The sequence below is a fragment of the Callionymus lyra genome, chromosome 11 (assembly GCF_982586985.1).
Source record: "Callionymus lyra chromosome 11, fCalLyr1.hap1.1, whole genome shotgun sequence".
NCBI classification, from domain to species: domain Eukaryota; kingdom Metazoa; phylum Chordata; class Actinopteri; order Syngnathiformes; family Callionymidae; genus Callionymus; species Callionymus lyra.
Window position 1 is genome coordinate 7,204,739 of NC_141828.1, and position 17,822 is coordinate 7,222,560.

A 17,822-nucleotide genomic window follows, 5' to 3' on the forward strand; every position below is an offset into this window, starting at 1 on the left:
TGCCAGAAGACATCAGGCTCAGTAAAGGTTCCTGAGGTCCAGGTCCAGACGACGTCACCGGGAACTCCGGCCCGACTCAGGACTTCAAAGCCGAGCGGCGTCGACCCGGCGACCTGAACAAAGGCGGTCGAGGACGATCAAAGGCGACGGCGTGACATCATGGTGGGTGAAGTTGATTAATATGGTCGGCGAGAGGAACCAGGAATGTTTGGAATCCAGAATGTCGAGCGTAGAGACGTCCACGTCACTTCCTGCTGAGGACGAGGAGACGAGAGCGACGGCGGCTGAGGGAGCGGCGGCCACGGCGGACGACGCCGACGAATACGTGCTGGTGGAGGCCGCGGACGAGCCCGGCGAGGAGCCGGAGGACGAGTCCGGCGTGGAGGCCGAAGACGTCCCCTCGTCCCCGCCGGCCCCCGAGGGCGAGAGCAGAGACTTCTCCCTGGTGGAACCGTCTGGACAGGATGTAGCGGAGCCGCCGCAGGAAGTGATGAAACCGCTGCTGGCCGAGACGGTGAAGATAGAGATCCTGAGCGTGACCCGGGAGAGGATCAAGAAGTACGTCCGTGAGACGGAGTGGCATCGGGGCGAGGAGAACCTGGACCTGCAGGCGCAGTCGCGGCTCAAGGCCGTGCTGAGGATGGAGCGGAAGGCCAACGCCATCCTGGAGAAGGCTCTGCACTGCGAGCTGGAGCTGGCCAAGCTGCAGAAGAAGCTGCTCATAATCCGCTGAACCCACAACTCCGCCGCACACTGCTGACCCGGGTCCACATGTTCCTCAAGAATCTTCCACTTGTTCGTCCGTCCCCTGACCACTGCGGTCCTCGTTTGTCTGGGTCATCCCAAGAGACCTCAGGACTAACCTTCTCTCAGACTCCTGAGGGTTTCTTTCACCTGGACTTGCTGGTCCGAGCAGAACCTGACAAGGACTTTAGTCTTCTTGCTTCAGAAGTTCTCGAGGTCTGATCTGGTCCTCAACATGTATGCAGTTCACAGATAAACCTGTGGGTCACCGTGACCCCGAAGACTTCATCTGTCCGTCAAAGAGTTTGGGTCTAAGAAAATATCGATACACTAATATATTGCAGTATATTTACACGATACTGTATCAATATTAGACAGTACTGTGTTCATTTTGTTTGGGTTTTTAGTAATAAATGAATGAAAACTTATTTTTATGGTTTATATTTCAAGAAAGTGAATAAAATCAATTTAAAAATCAATGTTTGTAATGAGTTTTTGAGGCAGCAGCTGCAGTCAAGCAGTCTAGACTTCAGCTGATGAGGATTCATGAAACCACTGATGAGGCTTCATGAAACAGCAGGTGAGGCTTCATGAAACAGCTGATGAGGCTTCATGAAACAGCAGGTGAGGCTTCATGAAACAGCAGGTGAGGCTTCATGAAACAGCTGATGAGGCTTCATGAAACAGCAGGTGAGGCTTCATGAAACAGCTGATGAGGCTTCATGAAACAGCAGGTGATGCTTCATGAAACAGCTGATGAGGCTTCAAGAAACAGCAGGTGAGGCTTCATGAAACAGCTGATGAGGCTTCAAGAAACAGCAGGTGAGGCTTCATGAAACAGCTGATGAGGCTTCATGAAACAGCAGGTGAGGCTTCATGAAAGAGCATGTGAGGCTTCATGAAACAGCTGATGAGGCTTCATGAAACAGCTGATGAGGCTTCATGAAACAGCTGATGAGGCTTCATGAAACCGCTGATGAGGCTTCATGAAACAGCTGATGAGGCTTCATGAAACAGTGTGGCAAAGACAGCTCCGAACCACTTGTTGAATGAAACTTTGTATCACTTTTTAAACTGACAGCGCCACCTACTGAGCTCTTAATGTGACACTGTGTCATGAAACCTTGTCCACTCATCACTAGACGTCACAGTCAAGAGCAGGTGAGGGTTCAATTCCCAGAGAGGGTCCAGACACACGAGTGGTCTCTCCAACAAGTCTCTGTTGATGACTTGATCTGGAGTCGAACCGTCAACTCGTCCGTCCGGCTCCGTGGGTTTGATGAACCGACTCTTCTCCTGAAGTCATACTAGCTCAGACATCTGGAGATCTGAGGAGCTCCCAGCAGATGCTGCTGCCACCACAACCACACACTGGCCTGGAAACCAACATGTCAGCCGAGCACACGTCCAACACCACAGGGCAGCGAGTCGACTCAAACGAGGCCAAAACTCAAATGAGTTCCTGACTCCGTCTCGTTTACTGACAGATGTTGTTCTGAATCGGTTCCTTGTTCCCCGCGAGCGTCCTGAGACGCACACGTACACAAACACACACAAACACACACAAACATCACGACACGAGTCAGAGTCGGCGAGTCCAGACTCATGACCTCGGAGCAGAAGCCTGGACGTCCACGGCCCTGCTTCGATGTGACTCACTGTTATGACTCGTGTGTTCACGCCTCTGCTGACCCGATCCATGGATGAGTCGAACGACTCGTTCAAACATCTGTGAACGTCTGTTGTGTAACATCTTCTCGAGCTACACACACAGACACACACGAACTGCCAAGTCTTGGTAGCGATAGCATGCTAGCAGAGTGAGTCAGGACGTTCATAAAACTAATGAGTAAATATTTAATTTATTTAAAAACATGTATATGTTGGAATTCGAAAATCAAACTGCAAATGTAAAAAATATATATATTTTGAAAATATATAAAAAATATCTTCAATTATAAAAACAAAAAGATATTCAATTTAAATATCGATATTACAGAACAAACACACAGAGAGCAGGTGTGTATTGAAGCTGAAGATAGTATACGTTTCCTGATAGAGGCAACTACACATTGTACTACGATATATAGTGATACTGGAGGTAAATATTTACAGTATTGCCCGAGTACTTGAATTTACAATCGGCATATTGTAACATTTGTAATTTGTTTTGAAACCAAAATATGTCCAAACATCTTTAAAAGCTGCTGGAGTCGACTGTATCCTCTCGTCCCCAGTCATCATTTTGATATTTCAGTGGATTTTTCTTCCACCTCCACCGGTGCAGGTGACCCCTGGACGCCTCGTACCTGCATGTGGTTGACCTTCAGCGACAGCTCCATGCACTCGGTGCACTCCTGGAACTCCTTGGCCTTGAGGTAAGGTAAGGTAAGGTAAGGTAAAACTTTATTGATCCCTCAGGAGGAGGAGGAGGTGCAGCAGAGCTTTGGAGCAATTTTAACCAACTTTGAACAACGCCTTCACTTCACGTTACATGACCAGGTTGATCTTTGCTAATGTAGCCATTAGCTCCATGATGCTAAACGTCGTCAATAGTGTTAGATCAGGGGGGTCTCAGACACGTAGATCAGGGGGGTCTCAGACACGTAGATCAGGGGGGTCTCAGACACGTCCAGAAAAGGGACAAAATGGTGCATGTTTTTGTTCGAACCAGTCGAGCGTCAATGAGTTGTGACCCCTGATCACTCTTTTTTTTTAACCGTAGCCATGGCTGCGACAATGATGTCGAGACAAAGACGAGCTGTTGCTAAAACAACTGTCGGTCCAAACGCTTCTTTCGTGGACGTCCGTGTGAAGCGAGCAGCTCCTCAGACGAGTCGGTCTCGACGTCTCCGGCCAAGACAAACCCGTGATGTAACGGCAGCGAGCGCTGATGACATCATCCAGACATACCAGGAATGCGGGGAGTGTAGCGAGCGCAGCTGCTCCCCCAAGGACAGCGTTCGCTCGGGTTCTTGGGGAGAGACGGCGGCGTCTGAGTGTGAAGTCGGACCGCGCAGGTCAGACCGGGTCGAATATAATAACATACATGTGTAGTATTGTCGAGTACTAGACTCTGGCGTTGTAGTATTTACAGACCACATGACTCTTGACGAAGTCGTAACTGCTTTCCTTTGCTTTGAAGCCAAAATATGTCCAAACAGCAGTCAACCGTATCCTCTCGTCCTCAGTCATTGCCAGTATTCCTCTGGCTGCAGAGGACAAATGCCTGCTGCCATCTAGCGGCCAGAAGTTGAAATACAAGTCAAAAATGAATAACACCATGAATTTAAAACATTGAATTATTTTTTGTAATACATAGTATATTTAAATATAAATGTATTTAAAAATAAACATTTTAATGATCACTAAAGTAAATAATTAAAAAACAATAGTACTGTTGAATATCGATTATGGTTTTGTGAGACAGACGTCTGGACTTCTTGACTGCAGATGCTGCCTCCTCGATGAAGGAAAATAAAAAATGAGTCACGAGTTGTTATCATAAAAAGTTGCTTTATTGTCGCATGATTTCAAACGTTCTCCTCCAGACACGACGAAGACGAGCTCGGTTCCCGCGGGGTCAGAGGTCAGCTGCTGTTCTGCAGGTTCTTGCCGAGCTCCTGCATCTGTGCGACCAGCGAGTCTAGAGCGGCGACGCCGTCCTGCAGGTCCGGGCGCAGCTGACCCGTCAGCTGGTCCGTGTGCGTTTGCTGGAGGGACACGAGTCAGACACGGGTTCTGGGACACGAAGGCGAACTGAAGGACGACCCACCTTGGCTTTGGTGGACACGCCCCTGAGACTGAGGCGAGACGAGGACAACCAGGGCAGAACTTCTGAAGGACTGGTCATCATGTTGCAGCAGCTGACGGTGGCTGCAGAGGAAGAACAGAACCTCTGATAAATGCTGCCTCCTACTGGCGGAGAGAGACACTGCACCAACTTCATTCAAAGTCCAGACTCCTCTCGACTCACCTTCTCCGAGGTCCACGGCCTTCTCGATGATGGTCTTCAGTAGCTCCGGGTCCTTCTCCCACCCGCTGGCCTGCAGTCTGCAGCGATGAGCTTTCTGCAGGAACTGAAGAGCCTGAGAGACGAGGGTCAGCAGAGGATCCACGAGGCTCTGGTCCTGGATCTCACCTTCTTCTTGTCCTCCACGTTGGCGGTGTCTCTGCTGTACAGGCGAGCGTACTCCTGCCAGACCTCCGCGTCGCTGGTCTGCCGGGCCGTGACCCGGCCCAGGAGCTCCTTCAGTTTGGGCTCTAGAGATGCCGACGGCGCCCCCTGGCTATCGGGGAGGTTCTCCACGACCGCCTGGACCATGATCTTGAGGATCTGAGGAAAAGAAGGTGGGTTTATCTTTATCTGGTCTCTCTGGGTCAAAGTTCAGTTTCCTGGTCTTTCTGTGGTGAACTCTGGACGCCCCTCTCTTGCCCTCATCTTCAACTCTCTCTCTCTCACCCTCATCCTCAACTCTCTCGCCCTCATCCTCAACTCTCTCTCTCTCTCACACCCTTATCCATAACTCTCTCTCACCCTCATCCTTAACTCTCTCTCTCACACCCTTATCCATAACTCTCTCTCTCGCCCTCATCCTTACTCTCTCACCCTCATCCTTAACTCTCTCTCTCACACCCTCATCTCTCGCTCGCCCTCATCCTTAACTCTCTCACACCCTCATCTCTCGCTCGCCCTCATCCTTAACTCTCTCTCGCCCTCATCCTTAACTCTCTCTCACACCCTCATCTCTCGCTTGCCCTCATCCTTAACTCTCTCTCGCCCTCATCCTTAACTCTCTCTCTCACACCCTCATCTCTCGCCCTCATCCTTAACTCTCTCTCTCACACCCTCATCTCTCTCGCCCTCATCCTTAACTGTCTCTCTCTCGCGCCCTCATCCTTAACTCTCTCTCACCCTTAACTTTCACTCTCATCCTTAACTTTGTCTTACCACCTTCTCCTCCACTCTCTCACCCACTTCCCAAATGCGGTCTCACTCTCCTCTTCCACTCCTTTTCTCACTCTCCTCCTTAACTCTTTATGCCCTTTCCTCAACCTTCTCCTCCACTTTTTCTCACCCCATCTTATACTCCTCTACTCTTTCTCACCCTCCTCTTCGCTCTTCCTCAGCCTCTCTTTCACCCTACTCTCTTCCTCACCCTCTCCATCAGCTCAATCCTTTACTCGCTCTCCTTTACCTTCATCCCCTACTCCATTTTCCACCCTTCCTCCACCTCCCTCTCTTCCACTCTCTTCCTCAACGTCCTCCATCACACTTTCACTCAAGCAACTCAATTCCATTAGAAACCTGCAGGAACAACATAAATCTGTTGCCTGGCAACAGTGTCTAAGGAGCGTCAGAGTTCTCTCTCTCTCTTCACTCTCTCTGACCCAGTTTCGAGCGACCAGGAGCCCGGACCGGCACCGAGTCTTTCGGCAGTGAAGCCGAGTGATTAGGAAGGTCCCGCGAGGAACGAAGATCCTCCTCAGGACTTGATTGCTCGGCGGCGAGAACCAGCGGAAGAATTAATAATCCTGGAAATGAAGCTTCGGATCGAGAACCTTCTTCTCTGCTGAGACTATAATGAGACGCTTCCTGCTGCTGATGAGTCACGTGACCCTGAAGATGTTCACGACGACGTCATCGACTCAAAGTTGATTTAATACAGAGAAAAAAAAACGTCCTTCAGTGAGTTCACACTCTCCAGTGCGACCTTTTGACCTCTACCTCGGGGTCCTTGTAGTCGTGCCGGAGCTCCAGCAGCTGGTGATACGCCCGCAGAGCCTCCCTGAACTCGCCCACGTCCACGCACACCGTGATGAAGTTCTCCCAGATCTGCCAGTGCTCGTAGTTGCAGCGCAGCGCCTCCTGCAGGGCGCGGAAGGCCTTGACCCTGCGACGCACAAACGTCAGCCGTGAGACCCGAGAGTCGCCCTCGTCCTCGCCCCCCAATAACGACCCTCCTCACTTCTGGTTCATGCGGATGAAGGCCGTCGACAGGTTGTTCCAGGCTTCTGCGTTCTGGAGGTCAACGACACGTTAGCATGGTTAGCATTAGCTTCACTCTAGCGTCACGTGATGTTCTGGTGTCGGTTCTGCTCACATCGGGCTCCAGGACGACGCATCTCCTGAAGGCTCTGGCGGCGTTGTCCCAGCTCTCCAGGGCGAAGTAGGCACAACCGAGGGAGAACCACACACCCAGCTGCACACACACACACACACACACAGAGAACAGGTGTGTATTGAAGCTGAAGATAGTACACTAAAAGAAGCAACTAAACATTATACTACGATATATTGTGATACTGGAGGTAAATATTTATAGTACTGCGAATACTTAAATTTACAGTTGGCATTTCTTAACGTCTGTCATTTGTTTTGAAACAAAAATATGTCCAAACATCTTTAAAATCTCCTGGAGTCGACTGTATCCTCTCGTCCCCAGTCATCATTTTGATATTTCAGTGGATTTTTCTTCCACCTCCACCGGTGCAGGTGACCCCTGGACGCCTCGTACCTGCATGTGGTTGACCTTCAGCGACAGCTCCATGCACTCGGTGCACTCCTGGAACTCCTTGGCCTTGAGGTGCAGCAGAGCTTTGGAGCGCATGGCTCTGGCGCTGCGCTGACCCGACAGCTCCCAGGCCCGGTCGTAGAACCGGTGCTCCCTCAGGACGTCCCCCAGCAGGCAGTACAAGGTGGGGGTCTCCTTCTTCTCCAGCTCCCGGCGGATGATCTCCTCCGCCTGGACACAAGGAGAGCAGGCGCCGGTGACCTCTGACCTGCAGCGACCTCCATGACCTCACGAGTGAGCTTACCTTCCCGTGCTTGCCGAGCCTCTCGTAGCAGACGACCGCGTCCTCCCAGAGCTCCAGCTTCTCGTAGATGAGCAAGGCGGAGCTGAGGCAGCCGAGGTCGATCATCAGGCTGCTGAGCTGCTTCTGTGGAGAGAAGATCGAGAAGCTGCTGAAACTCACTGATAACATTGATTTAATCTAAGAATCAAGAGGCAACTGGACCAGCCAGACTAGAGAGGGTGGACTCATGTTTGGTGTGTGTGTCTCTGTCTGGACACACTGTACGTTTGAGTGTGTGTGAGATTGTGCTTTTATATACATGTATGTTTTAGTGTGTGTTTGCATGCATGAGGGTTTGTTTTAGTGTGTGTATGTAATCGTGCTTGCATGAGGGCGTTTAGTGTGTATGTTTTAGTACGCGTGTGTGTGTGTGTGTATATTGGTGTGTGTATAGCGAGTGTTTTTGCATGTGTGCACCAGGGTGTGTAAAGTGTGTGTTTTGTCAATGAGGGTGTGTAGTATTTGAGTAGAGCATGAGGATGTGTGTTTTTTAGTGTGCGTGTTTGTAAGAGGGTGTGTTTCTGAATGTGTGTGTCAATGAGGGTGTATAGTGTTTGTGTATGTTGTGCATTTTGTCAATGAGGGTGTGTAGTGTTTGTGTATGTTGTGCATTTTGTCAATGAGGGTGTGTAGTGTTTGTGTATGTTGTGCATTTTGTCAATGAGGGTGTGTAGTGTTTGTGTATGTTGTGCATTTTGTCAATGAGGGTGTATAGTGTTTGTGTATGTTGTGCATTTTGTCAATGAGGGTGTGTAGTGTTTGTGTATGTTGTGCATTTTGTCAATGAGGGTGTATAGTGTTTGTGTATGTTGTGCATTTTGTCAATGAGGGTGTGTAGTGTTTGTGTGTATGTGCATGAATGAGGGTGTATAGTGTGTTCGAGTAGAGCATGAGGATGTGTGTTTTTTAGTGTGCGTGTGTGTATGTTGTGTGTTTTGTTAATGAGGGTGTGTAGTGTGTGTGAGTAGAGAATGAGAATGTGTTTTTAAGTGCATGTGTGTGTCTGTGTGTAGAGTGCTTGTATCTAAGAGGTTGTGTTTCTGAATGTGTGCGTCAATGAGGGTGTGTAGTGTTTGTGTGTGCGTGTGAATGAAGGTGTGTAGTGGCTGTGTAGAGTGTGTGTGCTCACATGACTTTGTTTACAGTGCATGCATGTGTGTTCTTGAGGGTCAGTGTGTACATGTGAACTCAGGAGTGTGTACCTGCAGCTGCCACCTGGTGGGCGTCTGGCAGCAGTAGAAGACCTTCAGGCGTTCGGTCAGAGGACAGTTCTGGTCCTCCAAGTGGTCCACGATGGCCTGAAGAGAAGACACTAGTGTGACATTCACGTTCACCTGGTGTGTGTGTGGCGCCACCACAGACAGGACCGACCTGAGTCTGCATCATGGCTCTCTCCACACAACGAGTCTTCCCTCGCTCCAGTTTGGTCCTCAGACTCAGAGCAGCCACGTGGACCGACCAGAACTTTGGCTGAGACAGAAGAGTCTGTAGAGAGAGAGAGAGATGTTCAAACAAAGAAGAAATAGAATCTGTGATGGAGAAGTTCAGGTTCCTCAGAGATCAGGAGAAAGTTCTTCAACAGTCGAGGCACAGACTGACGGAGGAGAAGGTGGAGCAGATACGTGACAACCATCTAACCAGCCTGCAGACCAGGATCCACATGGAGACTGGAGAGATGCCTGCTCACGGAGCCGCTGAGCTCCATCAGTCACGAGACCCGGTTCTCGCACGGACCTCCTCAGACTCACCGCCGTGAAGACCAGGAGCTCCTCCGACGTCAGCTTGTGGACCGGGTTGTTCTTCTGGAAGTCCATGCTGCAGGAGACACAGGTCAGCTCACAGGAGGACGAGTCACCGACGCCGCGACTCACCACAGAGCCAGGACGATCGCCTGCTCCTCGGCCGCCAGGTCCGGCAGCTGGAACCGATCTGGCTCGGCCAGACTGACGCGGTCCAGCAGGGTGTCGTCTCCGAGACTGTAGTCCTGCGGGAGAGACAAGTCGGGTTGGACCAGTGGCGCCCCCTGCTGGTCGAAATGCTCATACCTTGGGCAGGTTGGACGCCGGGGTTGGGATGGGGGTCGGGTCGGAATCGGTCCGGTCCTGCAGCCGCTTCACCTCCAGCACCATCTGGGCCACGAAGTTCTCCTGAAAACGAGTTCGCTTCCCGAGAGCACCTGAGGACCAGCGTTTAAAAACATCAGAACCTGGAAGTTTATGGAAGTATTTCATCGGAATATTGACGTTAAAATGTCAGATGTTGAAGCTCATTATATAGTTTAAATAAATTAATTCAATAATTTAATTCAATTGTTTTTTTTTTACACATAGTTTGAAAGTCCAATAATTCCACATTTTTTAAAATTCATAGTCTTTTAAATTCAATATAACATGTTAGTACAACAACACGACTAGACTCTACCAAACGAGCACCGAGCTACTTGATTGAACTTTCGGCCAATCATGCGACGCGTAGACGATCATGTGACTATTGAATTTAAAAGGATATGAAGAAACAAAATATTGAATTAAGAAAAACAATTATTCAATTAATGGGATTACAATATCAAATTATGCGTGTGAAAAAAAAGTCATACCTTTTAATATATATATATATATAAATATAACTAATATATAATAATATATATATATATATAACATTTCAATATACAAAATATTGAATTAAATCATTTTAAAATAATAATAATGATTATAGAAAACGACAACATTTCAACATTTGTTAATTAAATATTCTGATACACTTGAAGGTCCCGGTGACCTCCGACCTCCTGCGCCTCTTCTCACCTGCGGTGTTGACCGTCACCCCCGACAGCTCCACGGCTCTGCCCACGTGCTCTTTGGCAGGCTGGTACTCGTAGTAGCCCAGGCTGGTGTAGAAGCACTCCAGGTGGAGTTGGATCTTCAGGTTCTTGTCGGTCAGCAGAGACTGTTGCCGCAGCACTGAGACAGAAGAGTGTGTGTGTTTGTGAGTGTGTGTGTGAGGACATGATTGTGTAGTTGTGTGTGAGGAACACCTCAACAACATCTCAACAAACCTTCTTCTTTGCTGCTCTGGAACAAACTGAAGAGCTGCTGAGATCGAGCCTCCAGGATCTGCTGGTGCAGATTGATGTAACGAATCGTCCACCAGGGGAGCAGCTGAGTCAGAAAAAAAAGTCAGTTGATGTTTTGAGTCGCAGATGTTCCTCGTGTCTCACCTGCAGGTCTCTCAGCAGGTGTGAACACCTGGTGAGGACGACCCTGGCCAGCAGCAGCAGGACGGGGTTGGACACCAGGCTGTAGACCGACTCTCCGTCCAGCAGCAGGCTGGAGAGGATTGAGTCCTGCAGACCCATCAGAACTTTCTAGTATGTTGTTTATGAATATTGAACATTTAAAACGTTTTAATCTTTGTGTTTTTATTGAAATGTTGTCGTTCGACTAACTTGAAAACACAACTTTACTGACTAAACGTCATCGTTTTGATGCTTCGTTTATAGTTTTTTAATATAACTAATATAAAATATTTAAATGAGTACAAAAACACACTGATGATGCAGTAGATCTATTTAACACACACTTACATCAACACATTAGTTGAACTTTAAGCAATTAAATATTTTCTTAATCATTTTATTTCATCATTTCAATATAGAAAGAATAAATAATAGCATAGTGAATATTTTTAAAAGTAATTAATTATTTTTTACACAAAGTGTGATATTATAATGATATAATTAAAAACATTTTAATTACATTTTTAATACGAAGGCCATTAAATTAAATATTCAAATGTTGTACATAAAAGTGCGAGTAGCTCGGTACTCCATTGGTTTTGTCTGATGGCATCTTAATACATATTGATACTGATGAGGTATGAATTAAAATATACTGAATTAACAAATTGTATTTCTAAATTACTGGAATTAAAATATGAAATACTATGTGCATAAAAATATCATAATTTTGAAAAAATCTAGAAAATGCTGTTAATTCATTTAAAAATACAGACTTTAACATTTCAATAAACACGTTTTTGAATTAAATTATTAAATAAAAAACAAATTTAACTAAATAAAATGAAATGATCAAAAATAAATCTAAAATTAAATGCTTTAAAAACATTTGATAAGTTTTAACTTTCAACTACTTTAACTTTATTTATTTATTATTATTATTTAAATCCACTGTCAAAGTTTATCTGCAGACGCTTCAGCTCACATGAAGGAAACATGTTCGTCGACTGGAGAAACCACGAAGCTGCTCTCAAGCTTGTGACGAATCAAACCAAACGCTGAGGGTCACGATGAGGTCATACCTGAGAGGAGCAGATTGATGGAGGCAGAAGGTCCGGCAGGTGCAGGGAGAGTGGAGGTCCGGTCCAGTTAGTCTGGACGAACAGCTGCATGCAGGACACCAGGAGAGCCAAGACCAGCAGCTTCCTGTGATGCAGGAGAGGATGAAGACTCATCGACTCGTGAGCAGGTTTGAGAGAAAGACTTGATGAAGACTCTAGTCTATGAAGTCCTCAAACAACTGGACTCGGCTGTCAGTCAAAATAAGACAATATCTGATCTGACAGTAGATCATCATCATCATCATCATCATCCTCGTCTTCATCATCATCGTCACCATTATCATCATCACCATCATCATCGTAACCCTCATCCTGATCCACCTCATCATCATCCTCTTAATCCTCACTATCATCATCATCATCACCCTCACCACAACATCATCGTCACCAACATCATCTTCATCATCATCCTCACCAACATCATCATGTCACCCTCATCTTCATCATCATCATCATCGTCATCATCATCATCTTCATCATTATACTCATCATCATCATCACCCTCACCAACATCATCATCGTCACCATCATCGTTAATTATCATCATCATCGTCGTCGTCATCTTCATCCTCATCGTCATCTTCATCCTCATCGTCACCCTCATCTTCGTCATCCTCATCATCACTTTCATCTTCATCATCATCGTCAACCTCATCTTCATCATCCTCATCGTCACCCTCATCTTCATCATCACACTCACCATCATCATCATCGTCACCTTCATACTCATCACCCTCACCAACAACATCATCGTCGTTGTCGTCACCATCATCATCGTCGTCGTCGTCGTCGTCACCTTCATCCTCATCACCCTCATCATCATCATCATCATCGTCGTCGTCACCATCATCCATCACCCTTACCCTCAACATAATCATCCTTATCATCCATCAACCTCACCCTCATCATCATGAGACTATAAAGGTGGGTCCCACCTGTCCTCGTCCTCTGGTGCGACGTTCAGGTACGACACGATCCTTCTCTCCAGAAAAGCTTCAAGGTCGTCTCCCTCCATGGACCGGTCGTCGCCGGTCAACAGTTCCAGAACCTTCGGGTTCCTCAGAACCGCCACAAAGTCTCCGGTCATTAGAGACTCCAGCACTGGACCCACCTCTGCAGGAGACACACACGTCCGGGACGAGTTAACCCATGTGTTCGTCAACTCATGTGGACCAGGGTCTGAACCAGAGCTTCACTCTGGACCAGAACCATTTCTTCAAGCTCACGAATATTTACTTATTTCAGATCTTTGATCTTCTCAACCACTTCTAAATGTGATCCCGGGGCCACATGCGGCCCTTTGACTCCAAAAAATAAGTAAATAAAATTAGATGAAATAAATGATTTCAATATAATAAGATGAATATATAATAGAAATAACCAAGATTATCATCTTATGGTACACATCAGTCACAGTATATAATGTGGCCCCTGAAGAAATTAAATTCTTCTTTACGTTGTGATCAGTGAGACCATCGTAACGACTGTTATTTTTACTTCTTTACACAACAATGAGCAAAAGACCATGGCACAGCTGCTACACACAGAACTGGCTCGAAATGGCGATTACATTCATTTCCACCCAGGCAGCAGAACTTGTGTGAAGCTCCTTAGTTTATCAAATCGTACAAGATTCAACTTCCTGGATTGTTCTTGGAGGTTGTATAACGTCGGTGTTTGCTAGAGGTGTAAGAAAACATCGATACACATGTATATTACAACAGAAATGTTCAGGATAATGTAGTGATATTTAACAAAACTCTATTGATTATTTTTTCTTTAAGAAAATGTGGCCTTTAAGTTACAGTTATTTAAAGGTTTGTATTTCAATTAAGTGTCTATTGTAATAAAATATATTATTTTTCTTATAAACATGCAAATATTCACAACATTCAGTATTTTTTTTGTTGCATTTAAACTTCTGGCCGCTAGATGGCAACAGTCATTACGAACTCCGCGGTAAAAAAGGGAAGCCGTGGGATCCTGAGGACGAGAGGATACAGTCGACTTCAGCAGCTGTTAAAGCTGATGTTTGGACACATTTGGTTTTCTTAACACGTGAAGGCAGTTACGACTTCGTCAAACAAAATTACGAAATATATCGTATCGTAATATTTATCGTATCGCCAAATTCTTGCCCATTTATTTTTTATACGAATTATATACGTTTACGCGCGTGTGGTTCTGGTTCATGACAGGAGGTCTCACTCTTTCCCATCATGCATCAGATAGATTGTAAACAAGGAGACAGTTTAAAAAATAAAATGAATAAACAAGACTTTCGTAGTGAGCGCGTGACGATGCTGAGTTCATAGAACACATTAAAAAACCATGTGACGTCACGCTGGTCACTTTAGAACCGCCAATAAACAACATGCTAACGTGCTAGCAGCGGCTAACAGCTCCATCACGACCCGGCTCTGCTCACCCGCGGACCCGAGCACGTCCTCGCCGGGAGGCAGGAACCCTCGCAGGACGGTCGCCTGGACGTCCAACAACATGGCGGAACAGAACCGACAGCTGCGCTCAAGTCTCAAGTGTGTCGTCGTCGTCTTCCGCCGAGACTCGGTGCTCCTCGGAACCGCAACCCAAACGATAGGAGACGCGAGCGGATGCTGTCAGACGAGGCTCGGTCCAAATACACATGTGGAGAACCAGCGCCAGCGTGCGGCCATGACACACGCGCGGTGCATTCTGGGAACACGTCGCGTATTAAAGAGACATGAAGATGGAAACTAGTCGAATTTTTTTTAAATTTATTACATTTTAGATGAAACGAGATAAAAGCAACCAAACTTCATCTTTACCAAATAGATCAATTAATATTGTTGATATAGTTTTGCTCCCGTATTTCATTTGTTAGGCCTCAAAAACAAATTAGTAAATCAAATACAATAAATAAAATAAATGACTTTAGGATTAGAAATAATTTTTTTGTGACACACACACACACACACACACACACACACACACACACACACACACACACACACACACACACACACACACACACACACACACACACACACACACACACACACACACACACACACACACACACACACACACACACACACACACACACACACACACACACACACACACACACACACACACACACACACACACACACACACACACACACACACACACACACACACACACACACACACACACACACACACACACACACACACACACACACACACACACACACACACACACACACACACACACACACACACACACACACACACACACACACACACACACACACACACGGCTCCTGGTCCATCAGGGTCCAGAGAAAAGATCCACACGAGTGTATTTTCAAGCTCCGTTTAATAAACTAGCAAAAGAAGAATGCGACTTTTCTAGTGAGTGAGTAAAATAGAAAGTGCATTTGTTTGATCAACAGAATAAAAAAGCAGTCGGATGTCAGACGTGTTGTCGTCTGCAAAGAAATCAAAAGAAAAGAAAAAAGAAAAACAAAAAGGTTCTCGGTGCGAGTTTTTGGTGGTGTGGCGTCGATCCAAAGGCACATCGCAGCTTCGTCTCTCACTGGGATTGTAGCACGCGCACGAAAAGAAACAACACACATGCACAAGACTGCGAAAACGACGACTCCGAACACGTCTGCGGCCTCGAGTCTGGTCGAGTCTGGTCGGAGGGAAAACAGCCTGTAAAGAACGGGAGCTCGAATAAATCAAATGAAGCGACAGACGATGATGGGGAGGGGGGGGGGGGGGGGGGGGTCAGGGGTCAGACTCCAGCTCTTCTTAAATAATCAACAAGGTCCTCGTCACGCCGCCGCCGCGCTAACAGTCCGACAGAACAAAAGATTCAGTAAACATTCTTCTAAAAGGTCGTTCCCTCATATAATCTGTTGCGTTTACACATAAACAAGTTTAATAACATACGTCAGTGGTTATCTCACAACTGGAAAAAAGCACAAAATGTTTACACTCTTGTACAGGTCGATAAAAGAGTTCCTCCGCGCCGCCGCCGTCTTTACATACAAATATTGACAAAATGGCGGCCGACAGCCTTGTTCAGGTGGTCACTGTCGGAGAGGAGGAGGGGGGAGGGGCAAGATGCTGGGGGGGGGGGGGGGGGTCGAGAGGGGCCTCATAGAGGGCCGTCGCTGCACGGGCCGTCCTGGCTCCCGCCGGGCTTCTCCGGTTCTGGACCCGGCAGGTCTTTGAGGAGCAGCTCGCCGCTTTTCTCCGAGAGGTCCACGATGTCCGGCTCCAGACCCTCGGGGCAGAGCAGCTTCAGGAGCTCCTCTCTGAGCTGAGCCGTGTGGCGCTGTTAACACGACACAAGCGTCACAGTTAGGATTTACACCAGGATTTAGTGGTGAAGACTCAGTTGTGTGTAGTGAGTCAACTTGATTTTGAGTCATTTGAATGAAGTGAGTCAACTTGTTTTTGAGTCAGTTGTATGTAGTGAGTCAACTTGTTTATGAGTCAGTTTCAAGAAGTGATTCAACTTGTTTTTGAGTCAGTTGTGTGTAGTGAGTCAACTTGTTTTTGAGCCACTTGTATGTAGTGAGTCAACTTGTTTATGAGTCAGTTTCAAGAAGTGATTCAACTTGTTTTTGAGTCAGTTGTGTGTAGTGAGTCAACTTGTTTATGAGTCAGTTTCAAGAAGTGAGTCAACTTGTTTTTGAGCCACTTGTATGTAGTGAGTCAACTTGTTTATGAGTCAGTTTCAAGAAGTGATTCAACTTGTTTGTGAGTCAGTTGTATGCATTAATTCAACTCATTTGTGAGTCAGTTGTATGCAGTGAGTCAACTTGTTTTTGAGTCAGTTGTATGCATTAATTCAACTCATTTGTGAGTCAGTTGTATGCAGTGAGTCAACTTGTTTGTGAGTCAGTTGTATGCAGTGATTCAACTTGTTTGTGAGTCAGTTGTATGCAGTGATTCAACTCGTTTGTGAGTCAGTTTCATGCAGTGATTCAACTTGTTTGTGAGTCAGTTGTATGCAGTGATTCAACTTGTTTGTGAGTCAGTTGTATGCAGTGATTCAACTCGTTTGTGAGTCAGTTTCATGCAGTGATTCAACTTGTTTGTGAGTCAGTTGTATGCAGTGATTCAACTCGTTTGTGAGTCAGTTTCATGCAGTGATTCAACTTGTTTGTGAGTCAGTTTAAAGCAGTGATTCAACTTGTTTGTGAGTCAGTTGTATGCAGTGATTCAACTCGTTTGTGAGTCAGTTTCATGCAGTGATTCAACTCGTTTGTGAGTCAGTTTAAAGCAGTGAGTTGACTGTATTGAGTGGTACCTTGAGTGCGGCGGCGTGGTGGGACATGGTGCGTCCGACTCGTTTGTCGCTGCTGTACTGCTGGATGTCTGTGATCCAGTCCTCGCACTGAGACATGATCTCCGTCCTCTTCAGGTAGAAGTGTTTGTGGATCACCTGCACACACACACACACAACAAATGTTTTATTTGAAGCGTGACGAGAGCGGCCGACGAGTCTTTCTTCTCCTCGTTTCCCTCCCGTGACCTCGGCGCGCTCAAGGTCAGCGGCGGGAGAGAGACTGGCGGGGAGACGTGGTCGCACATGCAGATGAAGGGGCGTGGCCGGCGAGCGCTCATCCATCACCGCCACGCGGAGCGTCTCTGATCAAACGTCCACTCGGCCCCCGTGTGACAAATGACCTCTCAGCAAATACATGTGTCCACGCTCCGGGGAGAAGGACTCGCAGATCGCGGCGCCCCGATAAAAACCCGGCGTCCACTCAGTATTCTGGAGGCGCACGCACGGGGTCAAGGTCGACCTACTCACGCGGACCATTATAAAAACTGAATTCTGGCTTCGCCGTCGTACACCGACTCACTGCAGCATGAGTTTAG

General features: G+C 46.9%; 2 protein-coding genes across 3 annotated transcripts in view; both read right to left on the reverse strand.

Annotated features, from left to right (window-relative positions):
• Window positions 1-4,260: 4,260 nt before the first annotated feature.
• On the reverse strand, window positions 4,261-14,628 carry ttc27 (tetratricopeptide repeat domain 27). Its single transcript, XM_087803126.1, has 20 exons — window positions 14,387-14,628; window positions 12,894-13,071; window positions 11,920-12,043; window positions 10,820-10,945; window positions 10,658-10,760; window positions 10,407-10,562; window positions 9,648-9,778; window positions 9,474-9,586; window positions 9,351-9,417; window positions 8,974-9,087; window positions 8,805-8,900; window positions 7,564-7,686; window positions 7,263-7,490; window positions 6,849-6,947; window positions 6,714-6,766; window positions 6,473-6,638; window positions 4,886-5,080; window positions 4,721-4,832; window positions 4,520-4,620; window positions 4,261-4,457 (listed from the first exon to the last, which is right to left on the reverse strand). The coding sequence occupies exons 1-20, from the start codon at window positions 14,457-14,459 to the stop codon at window positions 4,335-4,337; spliced, it is 2,481 nt and encodes an 826-aa protein (XP_087659252.1). The 5' UTR covers window positions 14,460-14,628; the 3' UTR covers window positions 4,261-4,334.
• Window positions 14,629-15,283: 655 nt separating this feature from the next.
• Window positions 15,284-17,822, reverse strand: part of birc6 (baculoviral IAP repeat containing 6) — an 83,175-nt gene continuing 80,636 nt past the window's right edge. For both annotated transcript variants that reach the window (XM_087803160.1, XM_087803158.1), the window contains exons 72-73: window positions 17,248-17,382; window positions 15,284-16,266 (exon numbers count right to left, since the gene is read on the reverse strand). In XM_087803160.1, coding sequence (XP_087659286.1) covers window positions 16,087-16,266; window positions 17,248-17,382 — 315 coding nt within the window. In that variant the 3' untranslated portion in view covers window positions 15,284-16,086. The remainder of the gene's footprint in view (window positions 16,267-17,247; window positions 17,383-17,822) is intronic.

Bases quoted from the DNA above. Each gene is read 5' to 3' on its own strand.
- ttc27 (XM_087803126.1), bottom strand. From the start codon at position 14,459: ATGTTGTTGGACGTCCAGGCGACCGTCCTGCGAGGGTTCCTGCCTCCC. The intron at 10,563-10,657 runs GTTTGTTGAGAT...CTTCTGTCTCAG, and splicing joins CCAGAGCAGCAAAGAAGAAG to TGCTGCGGCAACAGTCTCTG. The intron at 9,418-9,473 runs GTGAGTCGCGGC...TGTCTCCTGCAG, and splicing joins GCGATCGTCCTGGCTCTGTG to CATGGACTTCCAGAAGAACA.